At 37.5% G+C, this 21,615-nt stretch overlaps 2 protein-coding genes across 2 annotated transcripts in view; both read left to right on the top strand.

Annotated features, from left to right (window-relative positions):
- Positions 1-2,234: 2,234 nt before the first annotated feature.
- Positions 2,235-21,615, top strand: part of LOC140945160 (uncharacterized) — a 388,260-nt gene continuing 368,879 nt past the window's right edge. The window contains exons 1-3 of the mRNA XM_073394221.1: positions 2,235-2,323; positions 3,710-3,817; positions 5,314-5,430. Of these exons, the coding sequence (XP_073250322.1) occupies positions 2,239-2,323; positions 3,710-3,817; positions 5,314-5,430 (310 nt within the window). The 5' untranslated portion in view covers positions 2,235-2,238. The remainder of the gene's footprint in view (positions 2,324-3,709; positions 3,818-5,313; positions 5,431-21,615) is intronic.
- Positions 12,672-21,615, top strand: part of LOC140946542 (uncharacterized) — a 37,061-nt gene continuing 28,117 nt past the window's right edge. The window contains exons 1-2 of the mRNA XM_073395671.1: positions 12,672-12,759; positions 14,886-15,116. Of these exons, the coding sequence (XP_073251772.1) occupies positions 12,672-12,759; positions 14,886-15,116 (319 nt within the window). The remainder of the gene's footprint in view (positions 12,760-14,885; positions 15,117-21,615) is intronic.

Below are 21,615 nucleotides of genomic sequence, written 5' to 3'. Positions count from 1 at the left end.
ACTTGCACTAGAATCAAACTTAAACAACTGAGCGAACAGCTGCTCAGGTCTTTCTCAAAAAAAAAAAATGCATTTTTTAAAAGGAAAATAAGTGTATTAATATATTCAACATTTTAAGAGGTCTTCATGACGTAAAAAAAAAATTAAAAAAAAAACAAAAGAAAACAAAAACAAAAACAGAAAAAATAGAGTGGAACTATTTTAAAAGAAATTCCAGTGCATTTTTAAATGTAAAAAAAGTACTTGAAGACTGCAACGTAATTGGCTTTTCTTTAGTTTTCTTTTTTTTGTTGTTGTTGTTTAGTTTTCGTGTTTGTTTTTGTTTTGTTTTACAGCGGTTACCACTAACACGCTAACACGCCCTAGAAGGGTTTTTCCTCTCTGTTGAAACCTGGGTTTTCGTGGACGACAATCAACTGTTTCCATGGTTTTCTCACGCGCTCTGACAGAGAAGGTTCTCTCATCGCGAAATGAAGGGCGAAAACTTAAAGAATTATTTCGAATGACGACGGCTTTTTTAATTATTTCATTATGATAACGGATTATGTTGTTAAAACAACGAGGTCTCTTCGAGCTGAGTGAGATAGCCGAAACACTCCCTATAGTAACGTAAAGGTTTTCAGGTAGTTTATTATTTATTTGATTGAATGAAAACACGGGAGCCGTAGAGTAATTACCAAGGAGTATGAATTCAACGAAACTAATAAAGATATCACACGACAAAATAAAAAAATTTCTTGTGAATGGAGGCTGTTTTCGAAAACGAATTTTGAAACCTGCAGATCTACTTATCATTCTTTATGTTACCGAATATAATCTAGAACTAGCAAGAACTCAGACGAGTTGCGAGCGAGTATTGAGAAAGCTTATGTGGTTGCAAGTTACAGGGTGTACTGAAATAAGTCGATAATTTAAGCTTCCTCCGACAAAAACTCCTACTCGTAATCTTGACATGAAGCTGTGTCAGATCCTGTAGCAAAATATTGCAAAAACGGCTTAAACACCGAGATGCTCTTCCAAGTGCTCGAGAAATGGGGAAAGAATCTTCTCTAGGCAAACGTGTGAAAAACCATGGTAGCTGTTGATTGACGTCCACCAAAACGCAGGTTTGAACCAAAGAAAAAACCCTTTAGGGGCGCGTGTTAGTGGTAACCGCTGTAAGTCTCGGTCTCTTTTTAAATTCCACTTTGTTTGATCAAATAAACAGCAGGATGATCTGCGATCGGACTATAGAATCCCTGGGGTACTTCTTTATAATAAGCTATCTGCTCCGTCTCGGGGGGAACTCATCTGTTGAAGTTACTGATTTGAATTGGATACTATAATTATGTACATAAGCTGCATAGATAATTAACGTTTTAGCCTGAGCAGGGTAATGCATAAATGGCATTAATCATGTATGTTGTGAAATAGAGTAAGGGTGTTAAAAAAATTGTGCCTCGTGGCATCACCGGCATTTTCCATTAGGCTTTGATAGATTGGACTAGCATAATGTTTTTCACAATTGGTCACTACGAGCATAATTTTCATCTATTTTTCGAAAAAAAAAGCACTGCTAGCATAAATTGGACTTTTTGTTATAATTTTGAAGTACAAAAGTTGTCATTTATTGAACATGCAACCAATGTTTTTGGTCCGAGATCTGTGTTACAGGTAAATCTAAGTAACGAAATCATTTCTTTGTCTGCTTATTGTCACTTTCATGGGACTTGGGTCCACAGGAAGTGACTCAGGACTCTCTGCACAAGACTCAACGTACAGACGTAACAAGCTCGGTTACCTGGGGTGGCGTCCGCGTGTTGGTTGTTTATTGTTTGAGTTTTTATACTTTTCAGACAATGAATTAAGGATTCTTAAAGTTTCTTGGTGTAAACAGGGTAAATGAGTTTGCCATTTACTTGTAAATGGAGCATTGAAGCGTTTTTTTTTTTAACAAATTTAAAGTAAAAAGTGAGAAGCATACTTTCTGCATTTTGTTTGCTAAAACGAGCTTAATTTACAAAAACTAGCAGAAGTATTGGCATAATTTTAGAAATATACGAGCACTGCAAGTAGCATATCATGCTACTTTTGCGAGCACAGTCTATCAAAGCCTATTTTCCAGGGACCTCCTTCCTCCCCTCCCCTACCGATAACTCGTGGTTATTAAACTTTGCGTGCAGAACTCTTTAACACCCCCGAAATAAATTCAGTGACATGCTATGAACCATGATTATTTTGTTTTCAACAGATTGGAAGATGGCAGGCATGAAAACATTAATCATTATTTTCGTTATCATGTTCCCAGTCGCGATGATAACAGAGGAAGATGTAAATCATGGAGGTAACAACTAACAACTACGACATCACTAACAAATTTAATTGCGCACCTGCGGATTGTCGCCATTATATTTCAGCGTCCTGTCTCTGCTTCATGTACAAAAAGCCCCTTAAAATTTTCATTTTTACACTTTCCCTAAAACATCACTCCGAGGATTCCATAATTTTTACATTGTCCATAAAATTTGCATGAGAATTGTTTTCAGCTTTTCCTGTAAGTATAAGCAGTCGTCATAAGAGAAATTGAAGACAATTTACTGAAGCATAATTTTTGGGGCGTAAACAAGATGTTTTACGGGGGATGTAAAAATGGTGAATATGTTAACAACTTCTAATAAAACAAATGTAATAGCATTATATTTGTTTTATTATTATTTGTTAATTTTACACTTCAAAAATGCGCGATCAACATTTGACAAGATTTCTTTCGATCAGTGTCCGTTCATGAATTGCTTTGCGCTATTGTTTTCTTCTCTAATGGATTTGAAATACATTTGCTATACAGTCAACTTTCCCTTAACAAACACCTCTTTAGACGGACAACCCTCGGGTGTTGGCCCCTGTCATTGTCCAGTCATTTGACTGTAACTATGCTCTCTATAAGACGGAAACCTCTCAAAGGCGGACAACCAAGACTTTTGAAACCATCAACGGACAATTGAGAAATGCTTTAGGTAGTGAAAAATACCGCAAAACGGAAATGTAGGTGCACTACATGACAGTACAAATTGCAGTAAGCAAATTACATACCCACTGAAATACAATACGCGTCTTCTTACAGCGCCTATCTTCTAAACGCCAAATGAAGATAACCTCTTAACCTATAAAACAGCTATCTTCTCGATCTTTTAGCTGAACTGTTTGAGCCTTATGGGAACTTCAGATAGTGACATCAAAAACAAACCATTATAATGACTTATTTTCATATGTTTTAGTACTTACGGTAATTAATGTACAGTAGAACCCCGATAATTCGAATTCTGAAGGGGAACGGAAAACAGTTCGAGCTAGCGAGGGTTCCAGTTATCGGGGTCGATAAGTGTAACAGATGTGTATTTATCACGAATAAGTTCAGCTTTAATTTCTTGTAATTACTGGCGCCACCTTACTTTGACTGTCTATTAGCCGGACACATCCCTTAAATAGACGGAGAGTCGGGACGGGACCAGAAGGTGTCTGTCTTAGAAAGAATTGACTGAATTCTTATAATAATAATAATAATAATAATAATAATAATAATGATAATAATAATGATAATATTATTTTATTGTCATTTTCTATTATTTATTACTATTAAATAATATATATTTATTATTGTTTTGAAAAGTTGATAAAACGCGGTTAGCTTACAGATTGAAATTTTTTGTTCATATGTGTTACTGCTTTCCAGTTTGTCCCGTTCCGATGAATAAAGAAGAAGAGGAGTTTATTAAAGAGCGGGAAAGGAACAGAGAATTAATGGAAGAAATCGCCAGAGAAATTGAAATGACGTGCTCAGGTAAGTTAAAAAATGAAAATAAATAACAATATTAAAAACCTTGGATGAGCAAATCCTTCCGCGCGAATTGCACGCCCTTTTGAATAGTTTAACCCTTTGGGACAGTTGAGTGTGTTCTATATGGAACAATGCAGAGTTTGCATTTCTAAAGCCACTTACCCTTTCAGTTTAACCCATTTAGTTGTTAAGCAGCAAATCCAGGAAGTTATACATATATACACTACCTACAGGTAGCCATTTTGACTCCTGAGGGAAATAACCCACCCAGCCCAGAAAAGGTTGGTCACACCACCGGGGTTTACGTCCAATACTCTTTCCAGTGTACAGTGGTGTGGGTTCTTTTAGGTCGCACAAGTACCAGATAAGTCCTGTCGGACCTACGGTTTTTATTCCTTATCCTAGAAGACTACAAAGTCTAACCGTTTTCAGATGTCGTTACGAAGGCAGCACTTTCTTCTCAGTTATTTAAAGAACCTGAGTGTTGGCCCGGCCGGGGTTTGAACCCGCAACCTCCCGCTCAGCAGACCGGCACTCTCCCGACTGAGCTAATCAGAGGGCGGAGGTTAAAAAAACTTGGAACACTGCTAACTCATTATGAAAATCCTGACTAATCTTGTGAGAGATTTAGACAAACATTTTGGGCAAAAATCCACTGCCAATTTCGCTATTCGCCACTACTCTTACCAGTTTGAATTCCCCCTATTCCGGAAAGGTAAATAGCTTCAATTCCGTGAGGTGAAAGGATATAAGTTGGACTAGATATCTATAGAATAAAAGAGCAAACGAGAAACTCCTGAAAACGTTTATGCTAGTTTTTTTTCTAAAAACGCACAAACTTTTACGACTTAGAATTTAATGGAACCAATTTAGATAAACGATTTCTAGTCCATGAGCCATTTTGTGAGAAGTGGGTAAATTCGAAGCCTTTCCCTCAAGTTATTAACCCCTTTCAATTCGATCAAGCTTTTTCAGTTCATGGTGACAATTGAAACTTAGGGTGCGTTTGATTGCATGGGAAATCCGGATTTGAGTTAAAAGTCCGGGTTTTAGATTTGGCAATCGAACGCGAAATGCAAAACGGACTTCACCCTCACCCCCTGAGAAATCCTTCCTCAAATCATGACTTTATGGATTCCTTTATACCGTTCTAGTTGAAAAAACTGTTCCCGTGAACAGTGTGTTTTTTTCTGCTTGTTATGCGTGCGCATGCGAGACAACCGTTCTCTCAAAAACAGTTCAAATTTTTTCTTGTTATATCCCCGAAATACTGATTACCAAAGGTCAAATTTCACTTGTATAGCAACCACATAGACCAGCAACACCATACGATATCGAACAGGCCTTTAAATGCAATATTTTTTTGTTTGGAGTATTGATACCAACGTTTTCTCAATGAATTTTAAACAAGAGATCATGATATCAGTTGTTTGTGCTTACAGGAGAAAAGTTTAAGTCAAGGAAATTCTTATAACCAACTTTTACTTGCTGATTTGTAGACGAGTGTAAAACAGGACAACATAACTGCCACAATGATGCATACTGCACCAACACCAAGCATTCCTTCACGTGTACTTGCAAAGCAGGATATACTGGGGATGGCGTCAACTGTGCAGGTAACATAATATGGAGCTGAAACGAACAGGATTTTATCTTAAGTCATATGCTATTCCATGCCAAAAATAAATATAGCCAAATGGAAAGGAAGAAACCTGTTTTCATATTCAGTCAGTGTTATGTCACAGATTGTATCTACGAAAAGAGTTTTGGCCCTGGTACGTGTTAAGTTGTGGCCTCCAACTTTCCCACAGAAATCAATATCAAGGGAAATTATTTTAACCACCAAAAAAAGTATATTTAAAGCCAACGCTGCAATGTACGTATGTTAATACAGCAAAAAGGGAACATTTGTATTCTTGCTTTCACAAAAAGTAATAATAATAACTGCTACAACTTAACTGGTCGAGCTCGAGCTGTATCCGCAATTACACACACAGGCTTAGTGCCAGTTAGGCTGGGGAAACAAAAAGTGTGACCAACATATGGCTGGGACAGGAAACACCGAGCTCAAAGGTTCAGAAACAGAAAAAAACTTGGGATCTATCCTTGATATAACGAGATCATCTTCACTAATATACCTAACAAGGCACGAAGGCCAATAGCCAGCTAGGCTGTTAGAAACGGTTAGAGCGTAGCATTTAAGGTAAACAGGTGTTTATTACGACTGAGGCCGGGGGTCTGTAGCATTGCCAATTCAGGACTGCGTCAATCATTGACTTATGTCGCCACTTAAGGTGGCCCGAAACTATTTATATGCGGGCTGGTTAGGTTTTGAAATCGAGTTTTTTGGCAGCAAAAATTTAACCGATTTGATGATTTTTGGCATCCTTAATAAAGAATGGTCGAACTTTCAGTCTAAACTGTTATTTATTTTCTTGTAGCTATAAAAACCTTTGAGATATGGGCATATCTTTAAAACCGTATAATTACAAAAAATGTAAATAACTTCGAATTCAAACCCTTAGACAGATTTTTCTCTAACTTCAGCAAATAAGCCTCAGAGCTCTCTCTAGTTTTGTATCTGCAATTTTGAAGTCAATCGTGACCGTAGAACTCGCTGCACAAATATCTGGTCAAATTTGTATCTTAAAATGCAATGCTAACACATTTGTGAAAGTTGACACACAAATAGGGGAAAACTGCCGACGGACTATTTCCTATCTGCAAGTGTATTCTTGCCCAAAGCTTCAGTTGCAAGAAACTGAGTAATCAGAAACCTACGGCGAATACAGTTCGCAATACAAGAAGAACAACTTTAAGCTGAATGCAGGCAAGATGAACGAACATCTGTTTATCAAAGTTACTATGTATTTGTCCTTCTCTTTTCGAAAAAAATCTCAACAAAGCAGGATATAGCATCTACGAAAATCTAGTTACCAGTTTTAGTACCGAAGGTACCCGTCTTGAGGAGAAATAGAGCCACCAACTCCAATACTTCAACTGATCCATTTTCAGCCGCAACGAAAGCCCAAGTATTAGGTAATTTATCGAAGCTTGTAAGATTTGCAATCACATTCGCACGGGCAGTTTGCCACTGGGGATAGTGAAAAGAATAAGACGATTGTCATATTTTCTTCATCTCTATCCCCAAGCGGCAAACTTCCCGTGCGAATGTGACGTCAAGTCTAAAAAGCTTGAATAAATTACCAAGTGCAAGGGCTTTCAGTGCAGCTTAAAAATGGACGGATAGAAGTACTGGAGTTGGTGGCTTTATTTCTCCTCAAAACGGAAACCTGCGACGCTAAAAACTTTTAAGTGTTTTTCGTAAATGCTATATTTTGCCTTGTTAAGATAGGTTTCGAAAAGAGAAGGTCAAATACAAAGTAAGTTTGATGAATGGAAGTTCTTTAATCTTGCCCCGTGCTCAGCATAAAGTTGTTCTTCTTGTATTGCGAACTGTATTCGCCGTAGGTTTCTGATTACTCAGTTTCTTGCAGCTAAACTTTTGGGCAAGAATATCATTGCAGATAGGAGATACTCCGTCGGCAGCTTTCCTCTATTTGTGCGTCAACTTTCACAATGTGTTAGCTTTGTATTTTAAGATTTAATTTAACCAGGTATTTGTGCAGCGAGTTCTACGGTCACGATTGACTTCAAAATTGCAGATATAAAACTAGAGAGCTCTGAGGTTTATTTGCTGAAGTTAGAGAAAAATCTGTCTTAGGGCAAAGTTATAGACATTTTTTGTAAAAAATACGGGTTTAAACGCATGCCGATATCTCAAAGGTTTTTATACCTACAAGAAAATAAATAACAGTTTCTTAAAGTTCGACTATTCTTTATTAAGGATTCCAAAAATCATAGCAATCGGTTAAATCTTTCCTCCCGAAAAACACGATTCAAAACATAACCAACACGCATATAAAAAGGTTCGGGCCACCTTAAGAGCGGTCCCGGGACAGCTGTTCTAAGCATACATTGAGACTAAATACATAAGATAAGGAACAGGTGAAAAACGGCACTAACCGTACAAAAAAAAAAAAAAAGAAGAAATTATAAAATTCTAAGAACTGGCAGATCTTAGCGGCCAACAGAAATAAATGCGGTCAGACAGAGGCCAGAAAAGAAAACCTGCCCAAAAGTCCACGAAGGGAAAAAGTGCGGGCGGGAAATCTGGAAAGGAACCAAGCCTCAAGCTCAAAGGCGTTTCTACGGGACTTTACAAGTTAATCGAAATAGGCCGCTCCTAAAATAAACAAAAAAATTAAGAAAACCAAAGAAAGGTTGCTTCAGAAGCCGAGATGACGTACACGCGATATTTATACGTAGCCTTTTATACTCCCGGTATGGAAAAGACAAGAGAAGACAAGAACTTTATTTATACCGCACAGAAAAAAAGACATCAGCAAAAGACAAGACTACTTATGTAATGTACAAGCGTCCTTTAGCTAAAAAGCTAATCGCCCATGCAAGATTGTCATGTCCGAACACGCATTCACGATGGGTGAGCTTACTACATTTAATTATATCAGACCAATGTACACAATTCCGTCTTTAGAGTATGAGCGGAAACGTGTCCTTTTTATCCCTCCTTCTGTTGGCAAGTTTTCTTTAGAGAGGAAGTCATTCTGTATTCTCTAATATCTAGCTTCCTTAGGTCTCGCGAATCCTCTATCTATACACTTGATGTCATTTCTGAATTTCTCACCTGCCCAATATATAGCAAAAATGTTTTTTGTTTGTGCGAAAGCGGGGCAAGTCATAAACTCTCTCCTGTCTGGTATTGTAGTAGCCTTGGTGGTTCGGAGAAAGCAGGCAAGCGAATTTGTGCTGATCCGAGGATATACTATTATAAACAGCTTAATACACTGATCGTTACGCCTATCATATAAAGTGCTGAGACCAAAACTGACTAAACAGTGTTTGTATGATTTATCAGGCGCTATTATGGAGAGCGCTTTTTTTTGTACACGCTCACTTAGACAGTCGGGTAGGCTATGGTGGAAAATGGACGAGCGATATTCTAGAACGGGTCTCATTACTGTACAGTGGAAGTCAACAACATCTTTACAGCTCAAGCTGAACCAAAAAATGCAAACGCTTATTTGCTTTCTTAATAGTTTCATTTAGTATTCGCCAAATCAGAGGATAGCAATTTTCGCGCGTTCTGATTGGCTCCCGTAACTAGGAATATCGTTGGATATATTCACTATTTCATTTGTTCACGGCGGGATTCTGCTTCTCGTTTCGCGACAGTTTCGAAAGATGAAATTTTAGCAGTAAATGAAGCAGCTGCACCAACAAATACCAAGAAAGAGAAAAAAAATTGGCTTGTCGGTGTTTACTGGTCGCTAGAAAAGAATTTTCTTACTGAATTTGGAACAAATGATCCCCGAAACATTGGAAATTAAAACGTAAACAAACTCGAACTAAGTGATTTTTATCCAACTGATTTGGTAAATATAGCTAAAACAACTATCACACTCAGGGTCGGTTCATAGAGCTAGATATATACCTCGACGCTTCACGTCTAGGTATATCCCACCTGACTATTCTGATCACCTCCCGTTCGGGGGATAGTTGTATATTATATAAACGTACCACTTGAGATCGTTAATAATAATAATAATAATAAGAAGAAGAAGAAGAAGAAGAAGAAGAAGTTTACGGAGTACATGAAGAGAATCGGCGTGAACGTGAGGTTGGAAGTTATCCAGAAAACAGCATTGTTGGGGACAGCAAAGATACTAAGGAAAGTTAAGGAAAGTACTGTCCCTGTAAGAAGAGGGAAAAGAGAGACCTGGGAGCCGTGGTGACTTGTTGTAACCCACTCCCAAGGACTATAAACAAGGCCGAACACCCTGCCTGAGTCTACAAGGAATGGACATAATAATAATAATAATAATAATAATAATAATAATAATAATAATAATAATAATAATAATAATAATAACAGTAGTATCTTAAAGTGGTTGTACGTGCATTGGGTTCAGTGTCAAAGAAGCTGGCAGGCCACTTGGAGCAACTAGGAATTAAAAACCGAACAAGAACGATGCAAAAGTCGGCACTCCTCGGATCGGCACATATCCTCAGAAAGGTGCTGGAAGTCTGAGGTCTCGGGATGAGACTTGACTGGATATTTCTCCCCAGGGAAAATCCCCGTGCTAAATTTCACATAATAATAATAGTAATAATAATAAAACTTATATAGCGCCAATATCAATATTGCTATTTTCATCAGCGCTTAAAAATAAAAATATTTCAAAAATAATTACTAGGACTGCATAAAGTATACAACGTGCATGAACCTACGAAAAAGAGTTATAAAAAATTATGTCAACACTAAAATTATAAAATTACCTTGACTACTTAAATGGTAAAAAACTGCATAAAACCTACTAAAAACGAGATTAAAAAGCACATAAAATTACAAAAAAGCTTTCTGAAATAAAAATGTCTTGAGTGTCTTTTGAAAAGATGCTACTGAGGGGCTACTCCTAATCGCATAGGGCCATGAATTCCATAGTTGAGGAGCAGCAGCAGCAGCAAAAGATCGATTTCCTAACGTTGTTAAAGTCTTGATTTCACAGGGTTTAGTAGCAGTGCATCACAATCGGAGAGTAAATTGTATTTACATGCTTCTTTAAGATTAATAAGTTCCTGGAGATAAAAGGTGCTAAGCCAGTGATAGCCTTTTACGTTAACAGTAGTATCTTAAAGTCAATTTTGAATTTAACCGGCATTATATATACAGCAACGGTCTTACGTTGCACTATTTAGATTCCTGGAAAATTAACCTAGCGGCAGCATTTTGGACCCTCTTTAGCTTATTAATCTGGTAGGCTGGCAGTATGCTCAAAGCGAAACCGCTGACATTTCTGTGAAGACATCGAAACTGTTTGAAATGGAGTGAGACCAGCATTGTGGTGTTTAGACATCGCGTGCCTTTGCATGTTATCCTTTCTGCTAAACGATTTTTCGCAAACGGAACAGAACCAACTCATGTCAACTCCTCAGGAGCAGAATGTAGACTGAGAAAAAGCTAGAATGTTGTACGTTTATATAGGTTTGGCAAGCCATGAAACCACATTTCTATCCTCCACTACCACATTTCTATTGTTAAGTTATTGATTGTTTTTTGTTGTTGTTGTTGTTGTTATTGTTTTTGTAATAATATCTGAAGGTTCTCTCTTGGGGTTTTTACTGTATAGCTGAGCCAATTTGTATGCAAATGTCGGCTTGTTAACTCGCATAATTAACTGACTAACGGCGCGTGAAAATGACAAGACCATAAGCTCACTAAGCGCTTAGTCCTCTCCTCGAGATAGAATACCTGAATTTTGTGCTTGAGTTTTATTTATATCCTGTGTTTAGTCATGATAATTTAAAGAAATGATTAAAGATTTTTCAGTAACACTCAGTAACGATAGCGTGTTCAACAACTGAGCTCTTTCATTTTGAACACATAATAGTTTCTACATGAGCCAATCATCAGGGTTAAAAGAGACCGGGCGATTCTAGGTAAGCCTATTGTTCTTATTGTATAAGAGAGACACTCATTAGATATGGAGAAAGACACTTATCAGTATGGAGGAACCCACTTTTTTCCTAGGTTAAAACAATGGGTGACGTCATGGACTATTATGCATATCAATGATTTACCTCGACCTTACTCGACACCAACGGCGCTTAATTTCATCCCTCTATCACTACCGTGTTAGTAATGACAAGGGGAAAGAAAGTAAGGTTTGAGGGTATAACTGTTTTCCATGGGCGGATAATGGGAGAAATCGGTGAAAGAAGGTATAAATACTTGGGGATTATTGAGGCGGATGTAATAAACGAAAAGGAGATGAAAAAGAGAGTAAAAAAGAAGGCTCTGAGAGTAAAATGTTGAAATCAAGATTGAATTGAAAAAATAAGGTTCTAGCGATTAACACCTGCGCAGCTGTCAGTGCTGATCAAGTATGGAGCAGGTAAGATGGGCAAAGGAAGAACTAAAAACATTGGATAAAATGCGGACTAGAAAGGTGTTTACAATGAATGGTGCTTTCCATTCAAAAAGAGATGTTGATAGGTTGTATGTATCAAGGGAGGATGAAGGTCGGCCGACTAATAAGCTGTGAGGGGTGTGTGAGAGGTGAGTAAAACAGTTTTGGGTGGTATGTAAGGAATTCTTGGGACGTTTTACCGCAAGGGGTAAGGGGTAAGGTATATTGAAAGTGAGGAAACTGTCAGTTAAGCTGATTGACGACATCTTGGAACAATAAGCTGAAACTCGACAGCTGGAAGGAAAAAAAGCTGCATGGTCAATTTAATGAGGAATACCTGGAACAACACATGTAAGAAAACTTGGTGCTGGTTACGAAAAACAGATTCGAAGATCCAAACAGAAGCACTTATTTGTGCAGGCCAGGAACAGGCTCACAGGACCAACCATGTAACTGATACTATGTTGACAAGACCGTGCGAATCCCCCTTGTGTAGGCAATGTGGCGAGAAGGCTAGAGTGTAAACCATATTGTCTGTAAGTGTAACTATTAAGTTAGCCCAAAGGGAATATAAAAACAGACATGACAATATTGCAAAAGTAGTTCGTTGGAAATTATGTGAGAAATTTCATCTGGGAGTGGTACGAACACATGCCTGACAATATGAGTAAAAAAGATAAAGTTAAACTACTGTGGGATAATGAACATCCAATGTGATCATGTCATCGATGCTACAATAGACATGATCATGTGGTTGTAAACAAACAGGAGAGAGAGTGCGCCATTGTCGATATTGCTGTACCAGGGGATAAGAGAATTGTTGAAAAGGTTAAAAAATATCAGGAGCTTGAAGGGACATTACAAGGATGTGGAACACGAGAACTGTGCAGGTGATACAGATTGTTGTAGGATCATTCGCAAGTGTGACGAAGAACTTGGAGAAGTGGCTGGAAAGTTGGACACAAGAATTAGTATTTCATTGCCCCCAAAAAACTACTCTTCTAGGAACAGAAAGGATTTTAAGAACAGTATTAGTCAGTTCTAGAGCAAGGAGTCGAAATCTAAGGGTCCTTTTTCATGGGTCATGACTCGCTCCCTTAACAAGTACAACGGTATGAGATCAGCCAGTGCACAAAAAGAAGAAATAATAATGATGATAATAATAATAATAATAATAATTATAATAATTGATATAGTGATGATTTTGAATGATTATTATAATACTTATATAGTTAATAAGGGAAATAGGACTGAGTAGAGTCAGGAGACTACATAGCTGGAGTCCGGTTTGTTTAATCATGAGTAACAATTAATCATAAGTAAACAAAATTTGTGATAATTTCAGATTTTATGAACTTTAAAACACTGCTAGAAGGAAAAAAAAATAAAACAACAACATCGAAGAGCGCGCTTGGCATAGCGTTATTGTTGTGCCATTACTTAGTTATATGTGACGGGCACAGTTCAATTACAGTGTTATAACCATACAGTGTAACGCCGCCATACGACCACCCCGTTAATACGACCACCCCGTTATTACGACCACTTTTTTGTGGCCCGAACAAAAGCCCACTCATTTTCTTATCTGAAAACCCCGTTAATCCGACCACCCCGTTATTACGACCAACGACCACCTTTGGGAGTCCTGAATCGTTATTTTCTTTATAAAATTACCCCGTTAATACGACCAGTCAAAATGCTTGGTGGGGCTGCTGAATGAAAACAGACACAATCTGACAAACAATAACGCATTACTAATATTTCATTGAATGTTTTTAGGCAAAGGTGTTAGCATGACATCCGGTAAATTGCAGTGTTCAGTAAAAAGGATGCATGAATAAATAATACAAAAGATCTGAAAGACTTCACTTTGCAGCATTTCGAGGCTCTCAAAGTTATATTGCCTTCCTGTTTCTGCTGCCTTCCACTGTGGCTTTTCTCTTCAAGTCCATTTCCTGTTCTTTTCTCGCAGATCGGTTATTTGGAATGTCTAATAATTTGTTAAGCATATCAACGTTTCTTGGCTGTCCATCAGTACACTTGTAAACTCATGGGATTTCCATCCCGTATCCTCCCCCACGCTTCACAAGCCCCTTCCTTTCATAACAAGGAACTGAAAGAAGTCAGTGTTTTTTCTCATTACTCGGTTTCGTTTACTGTTATATTGTTCAGTTGCATTGAATTGCGGTTGTAAGGTTGTTAATTAACTGCAAAAAGGTTTATTTATAGCGGATTAAAGGTATACATGTAGTAGAAGGTAGTTTAAAAGCATTTTGCACCATAATTTGACCCTACCCCGTTAATACGACCACCCCGCTAATACGACCAACTTTCCATGGCCCGAAGGTGGTCGTATTAACGGGGTTCCACTGTATTTAGAACAGCAGTTAGTAGTGGTAACTGGACTTGGATTGGTATCAATTCCGTCTGTAATCATCGAATTGATTAGAGAAGACTGTTTCTCAGTATTCGTTTTCTGGGCAAAGACGACTATTTAGAAAAAAAGGCAAACTGAATAGTAGCACCTCCTGTTTTGCAGACGTAACCGAGTGTGCAATAGGAAAACACAACTGTAACGACAGCTCCATATGCGATAACACCAAACGATCCTTCCTATGTATCTGCCCGCCAAAGTATTTCGGCGTTAATTGCTTAGTTAAATATACTGTACATTGAGATTGTAGATTCCTCTGATAAAAAAGGCCGCTGTGTGATCGGGGTATGTCATATGATGAAATCATTGTCATTATCGTTATAAATTATTGATATCGCGGTTATTTCCCCTTTTTCGTGTATAGCTATTTAGAAACAAACAAACAAACGAGAAAGGTTTGTGGAATTCCTTAGGTTTCAATTTGTTAAAAGCACATGAAGTTTTGGCATGATCTTTACGGTCAAGTAATACAAGCAACATTTTCGCTTAACTTATTGCGCAACATTGTTACATTCCAAGTCAGACCTTCTTGTACAATCTTTAAAGACATCAGATAACTACAGCAGCAAAAGAACAAGTACAAAACAAAAAAACATTTCTTTTTGCAATCGTTGATGTCTTTATTTTACTCTTCTCTTATTTTTAGCGTTCATGGACTCAAATATATTGAAAACAAATTCTTCTTATTTGTCCCATCTGGGAAAATTTCTGGAGCCTGCGGTTGGGTACAATTCCCACTGGCTACTGTGCTGGCGGGCTACATTGCACGGCTGGAATGCCTATCAGTTTCACAGACGCTGCGATGGAAAAAGAGACACAGTTACCATAATAAAAAACGGTAAATACGTTTTTGGAGGTTACACGGACATTCCTTGGGGTAAGAAAATTGGGATCACTCACCGTTTCTGGGAACGGAGTCATCTTTCTACCGACGCTCAAAAAAAAGTAAATAGACGCGAAGGCTCCTCAAGACTCGACGAGGACGTCTCGATATCACTTTATGACTACTCTATAACACAGGATGACTCGCCGAGGATGACTCGATGAGGCACCATTACTTGACGTTGACTCGACGAGGACGACTCAACGAGGGTGACTCGACGAGGGTGACTCGACGAGGAGACGACTCGAAGAGGACGACTAGGCGAGGATCACACGACGAGGCAAGATGATTCGACGAGACTACTCTGAGTCATAACCAGAATCCCAGAAGTAGTCAGGGTTGTTTGTGAGGGACATTTGTTTTGCGAACTGTGTTGACGAGTTTTTTTTTTTTTTTTTTCAATCATTTGAAATGTTCAGTCTATTATTAATGACATTTATTGCCAATCCATTGTTCTTATTATTATATTTATATTTAATTATTTATTATTGTTCTCATTTCATTTAGTATAATTATATTGTCAGCCTTCTTGCCTGCCAATTTTGTAACCTGAATGATAATGGTGTTGATGGTTTTCTCCATTTTATTTCAAGATCACCAGTTTAATGCAACTAACTGCAGGCATAAACATTCATGCGCTTTCTCTCCTTGCGTTCAAATTTATTTTTCCACCTTCTAATGCTTACAAAAGACTATTCATAAAGGGAGAGAGAGAGTACTAACGGTTATGGGAGTCCCGAAAATATTGAGAATGAGTTAGAGTCACTATTTAAAAGAGCTGTGTCGCCAAATTTACAGCCAAATTGAGTGAAACATAAAAAATTAATTGCTCAAAACATGAAAAAGCGGGTATAAATAACAAAACAATAACATGTGGAGTAGAGGAACGGATGGAGAAAGTTGAAAAACATTTAGACAGAAATCAGGAAGGTTTTTATCTATTGCTTCTGTACCAGAGAATATCTGTGAGATATGGGTCTGACATTGTCCGCGGATTAGGATCTCCCTTTTTTTCCTATCACAATACACTTTATACAGGTGTTTATAAGAATATCGAGCTGAAGAATATGTTAAGACTAAACCCCCGGCTGAGACTTTGAGAAAGATAAAATTTTGTGGTTTAAAACCTGTAAATACAATACAATTATATATCTTCAACTTACTCCATTCTCCAAACGGTGAAACTTGCAACAAAATGAAACTGAAAAATTACCCTTACTATAATATATAAAATCCCAATCTATTCAGTTTCTTCTATCAGGTCATGGGCTTTCCTCGTCGCATTTGTGAATTAAACTCAGGATAGACGCATAGACGGTATAATTTGTTTTTCCTTTATTTAGCACTAAGCTTGCCTTAAATTTAAAAAAAATGTAACCCTACTTTTTAAGTAAGTTCATCGGCAAGTTAAAATTAGCCAAGAACCTAATGGGGAAAGCTCTTTCGCCATGATACTGATAATGTATTTAAATTAATACATTTTCTAATTTATTTGACGATGATCCTACAGATGGCATTAGTTGTGCATGCGAAAACTATGATGTAAACTTTGCAAAATTCCCACTTCAAATCAGAAACGCATTATACTGTTGTAATCATGAAAGGCAACTGGCAAAATGTCAAATTTGAACTCTTAGGGCCTTTTTTCATGAAGGTGGGGGGATCCCAGGAAGGTGAGGTAACCCGCCTGCCCATATCATCTCTCATTTTAATTTGATTAACAATAGAAAGCAACAGGACTAAAGGTTGCAGCAAGAGCAGCAAGTGAGAGCAGAAAAGCTAAAACACGTGGTTTGCCAACATTTTTCTTGTTCACGTGTTAAACGGGTAGTAAGATTGCATGTAGAGGAGGGTTCTTTTCTAACCCCACCCAAGCGGGTTACCCCACCTACCTCGGGTCCCCCACCTTCTTGTACTGTCAAACTCAGAAAAAGGTGCACGCCTGGAAATTTTCGCGCGCGCCCGGTACTTTGAGGGAAAAAGAAAACAAGCTTAGCAACTCGACAAATAGTGTATAACACAATCTAGGAATCAGTCGTCATCCAAACGAAAAACAACGACGGTCAAAGCTGTTGGCTCATTGCAAAGTGGAAAAAATGGAACTGTTTCCTTGTGTAGACTAATTAGATCATTTAAGCGCACATTTTGTTCATTTGTCTATTCCATCTGATTGGCAATTTAATCTGATTGGCAATCAACTGCCATGCTTTCAGCACTAACAGGACAGTACGCGCGCACTTAAATGGCCTTTTTTTCACTGCTTGGAATTTCTTGTGTTTTGATTTAAAAATAGAGCCTTATATTATCACAAATTTTGTTAAAGTTAAGATTAATCGGTAGGAGAACTTCACGTAGTCTAATTCGGTCTGTAATCATACTAAATAATTATTGGATGAGGTTTTTGTGATAATCAAGGTCGAAGTAAAAATCATACACCGTAGTCATACATGACATGATTACCCGTGACGTCGTGTGTAGATGACGTCCCAAGCGCTGCTTTCGAAATCTCACTGCACGCTTTCGGCCAATCACAAATGAGATAGGGAGTTGAATGTACAATAACAGACCAAATTGGACTCCACTCTGTCCTCTTCCTATTAAAAATTAAACACTTAAGAAATCGAAAATTAAAAACTGCAAAGCATCATTCTTTGCCCACCTCATTCTTTGACTTCTTCCTCCTTTTACGTTTCTTCTTTGTTTTTTCTTTGTTTTCCCCTATGAAAAATAAAAAATTTAATTTACATCGCCATATTTAACCGCCAAGGCCCGGGTTGTTTCCAAACCAGCTTTCTGGTTTGGAAAATTCAAGCGGAGTGCTTAACGGCTCTTTTGCGTGTTCTTGCCTTATTCTCAAGTCATTTGGGCTTGTACGTTTGATAAATATAATGATGACTGTCCTATGAAAGGGGTTATAGGTCACTACCGCTATAAAAAATTACTGTAATTTAATAATCTAAAGTACCAGTAAATATTGATTTTCGAGACTGCGTATGGTAGGTGTGCATCACATTAAAATACTTAAGAGTGAAAGAAGGAAACCCTGGGCACGAAGTACAGAAACTGATTTCTTTCTTTTTTTTTTTTTTTGATAAAACGCTCATTTCGCGGCCTAAGCACTTATACTGTGATCATCAATCAACAACAACAACGTAAACAAAAACAATATTCTAACGAATATGCTATTTTTTTGCACGGAAGAGAAAGAAAAAAATTCTAGCAACAAATTCCCAGTAACATGTACTGTACCTTTTTCTGTGACACCTGCTTCCCCTTTTGGCCTCTTTGCCTCAGGTGGACCTTAATGTTTAATACCAAAAAAAAATTACTATCACCAAAAACTACATATTCAGTTTCTTTACTAGGTAACGTTGGCATTTTTAAAAAACGTTGTTATGGTGAGGAAAATGGTTTGACTTGTTTTGTTGTACTGTGGGAATGACAGTCAAAGGTATACAGAAAGTTGAATTAACTTAATTCCATACCTACACCTCCCATGGCATCATCATCCTTTCTTTCTTCTGCAAAGTCATTTAAATAGACAATATAAGAAAAAAGTCCAAAGAAAATCAAGTAACCTGAATTTTTAATATACACGTAACACAATGATAAAGAAATTTAATGTGCATGAGTAGACTGTTCAAATTCAGCTCCAAACGAAATATCAAACGACAATTAAATGGCTCATTGACTTTTATGAATCTTCATCTATTGACAACCTGTTTAATATTATTGATCTAGGATTGCTTTAAACTAAGCAAGCTCTGAGCTGGGTCACTAAGAACTTTGTAATTTATCACGGAGTCTGTTCGAGTCATTTTATGCATGGGACTTGAAGATTTCATTAATTTCCACGTCACCACTTCATATCACGTATACAAACGTCATCTTTGGAAGTCTTACCGGGTAAGGTTGAGTACAAATCCTCAGTGCCTTTTGGCAATGATCCTCTTAAGGAAACCTGTGAAAAACAAGGACGCAACATCAGCCTACTGTACACACTGCGTAGTTTCTATGTGATGTTTCTTAATCTAAACATAAATTGGACCAATACTGGAAGGCTTTCTAATATATCATGATACTGTTGTAATCATGAAAAGCAAGGTGCTAAATTTCAAATTTGCTATTACTATTACTTCACTATAACTATTATTATTATTAATTTAAATATTACATTTTTTGTCCAAAGAACAGTCAACGTGCATAGGGGAAGACAATTCAGAGACTTTTCTGAGTACAGTGGTGCTGTATTCCATAGGCCTTAGAGCAATAATAATTACCTCAGAATCAAGTTCTAAGCAGAGAATTCCTCCACCCCCCCCCCCCCCTCCCCCCTCGGTTTGGAGTGCAAATCTGGAATGGAGTGAAAATCTGGAGTGCAAAGAAGTCCGTGATCAGTTTTTCGAAAACCTCATATTTTCGGTACATTTTCTGTAATTTTGATACTAACTTTAATTGAATTTGAATTTAAAATTAAGCTGCTATCCGTTTTATCGGGTTAATTGCCCATAAAAGTAAGGTGTCCTTCTGGCGCAAGGTGATTGTATGAGAAAAATATTTTTAAGATTTTACTAGTAGCACGGGTAACGAAGAAGTTCGATTTCATAACCTGTGATGGTATGTCCAGAGATATAACAAGATTTTAGTGTTTACTGCCATGAATAAACGCTATAGTAGTGTTTCATAAAACCAAACAAACTCAGAGGACAACACGGTGCCACAATCATTATCATCACCACCATCATTATTATTGTTACTCTTATTATGGCACTAAAACTCAGGGACCTAGGTGACCTAGAGAGTTAATTGGCAAGTTCGCACGCGGTCCATATGGTCTTAAAAACGTCACACAAAATAAAGTTTTTGCTTTCGTTTAACACATTTGCCCAGGAGCCGCCCGTAATCGCAGGTGCGGATCCACATCGCTTCTTCCACTTGTGATGTCATCAGGTTTTGTCCGCTAACTTGTGCAGAGTGAAGAGATCTTTTAAACATTCAGTCAAGGGCGCAAGACAAAAAATAAAAAATAACCATGTTACATTGACCGGAAAATTTCCGTAAAAATCTTTTTCTTACCCACCTTAAGCTAAGGCTTTCTCGCATTCTGATTGAGTATAACGTATTTTCTCGATCCCGGCGTTTACAGTAAAAACCTGCGTATAAGAGCTTAAGTTTTTCCAAGCTAGGCTGAGAAGGTTCTTATAAAAATGTTGCTTTCTGGGAATTTTTTTTGTTATTTTTAAAGGTAAATAAGGTGTTTACATTGGTGGGTGTGGCCTATATTTTGGGCCTATTGTTGGTTGCATGCATAATCAAGAGAGAATGAGCTTAGATCATTCTCTCTTGGCATAATATGTTACGGCAAATCCCTTATCACGTGAACGTAGGTCTACAAGTAGAAGTACATGTTAATTGTCTCATTAAAAGGAATTTAACTTCACTCTCTTGCTTCAATTTACTGACTGGTAGAGCTTGTTCTATTATTTTGCACAAATTGGCTACTCTTTGCAAATACCGTAAAATAAGTCCCGCGGCTTATATTTTTCAAAGGCCCTTTTTGAGCGGCTTATGGAGGGGTTAATCTTCGGATTAGCTTATCTATGAGGGGAAATTTGCGTTTCAAACATCCATTGGGCTAACCTTAAAGTTGGGAGTAAATTTACCGTTTTTCTTTGTTTTACTTTGTATTTGAGGGAAACTTCCAAGTACAAGACCCTTAAGGGGATGGGGGGCTTATATTTGGAAGGGTTATTTAACGGAGAGTTTTTTGCGTTATGACTTTGGGTGGGTTATATGTCGAAGGGTTTTTACGTGGAGGGGTTTATTTTCGGAATTTTACGGTGTGTCGCAACTGATATAGAAATCATGAGGAGTAAATTTTTAGCAAAGATGGTGAGTGCCAAATTTGCATACCAAAACACAGGTCCTGTTTGCCATATATTACTCCTCAGTATTTATATATTTGCGACATATTTACAAGGAGCAAATTTGTGCAAATCCATTTCAAAAAAAGTTCAAATGCCTCTATCTTTATGTATGTCATCAGATGCCTCCAAAAAGAAGGATGTAGCCAAGCAAAAGTAGACCATTTATTCTCTTCCATAGTTCTACCTAATATTACGTATGCTTTATCTGTGTATGAGGCCTCTGAAGCAGAGCTAACTATTGCCCAGCAGTTTTTAGATCGATGTTTTAAACGCAGATACATATCCAAGAAATTAGAGATAGGTGAATTACTTAAAGTGCAAGATCATAGAATTTAAAGGAAGGTTTCTAGTATCCCGAACCACCCTCTTAGAGCAAATTTCCCTGGGACTAAGATTACAAGACACAACTTAAGGAATAAATCTCCGGCAATGCCTGCCATTCACACGGACCGTTTTAAGAATACATTCTTTACTAGAATTGTCTTTAAGTATAATCTAGCTTTGTAAATAGTGTACTTTCTGTATTCGATTTTTGTATTTGTTTCTATGTTATACTAATCTCATTT

This window comes from Porites lutea, chromosome 8 (assembly GCF_958299795.1).
Source record: "Porites lutea chromosome 8, jaPorLute2.1, whole genome shotgun sequence".
NCBI lineage: Eukaryota > Metazoa > Cnidaria > Anthozoa > Scleractinia > Poritidae > Porites > Porites lutea.
Note: the sequence above shows the minus strand (reverse complement) of the source record. Positions and strands in the feature narration are given on the sequence as shown.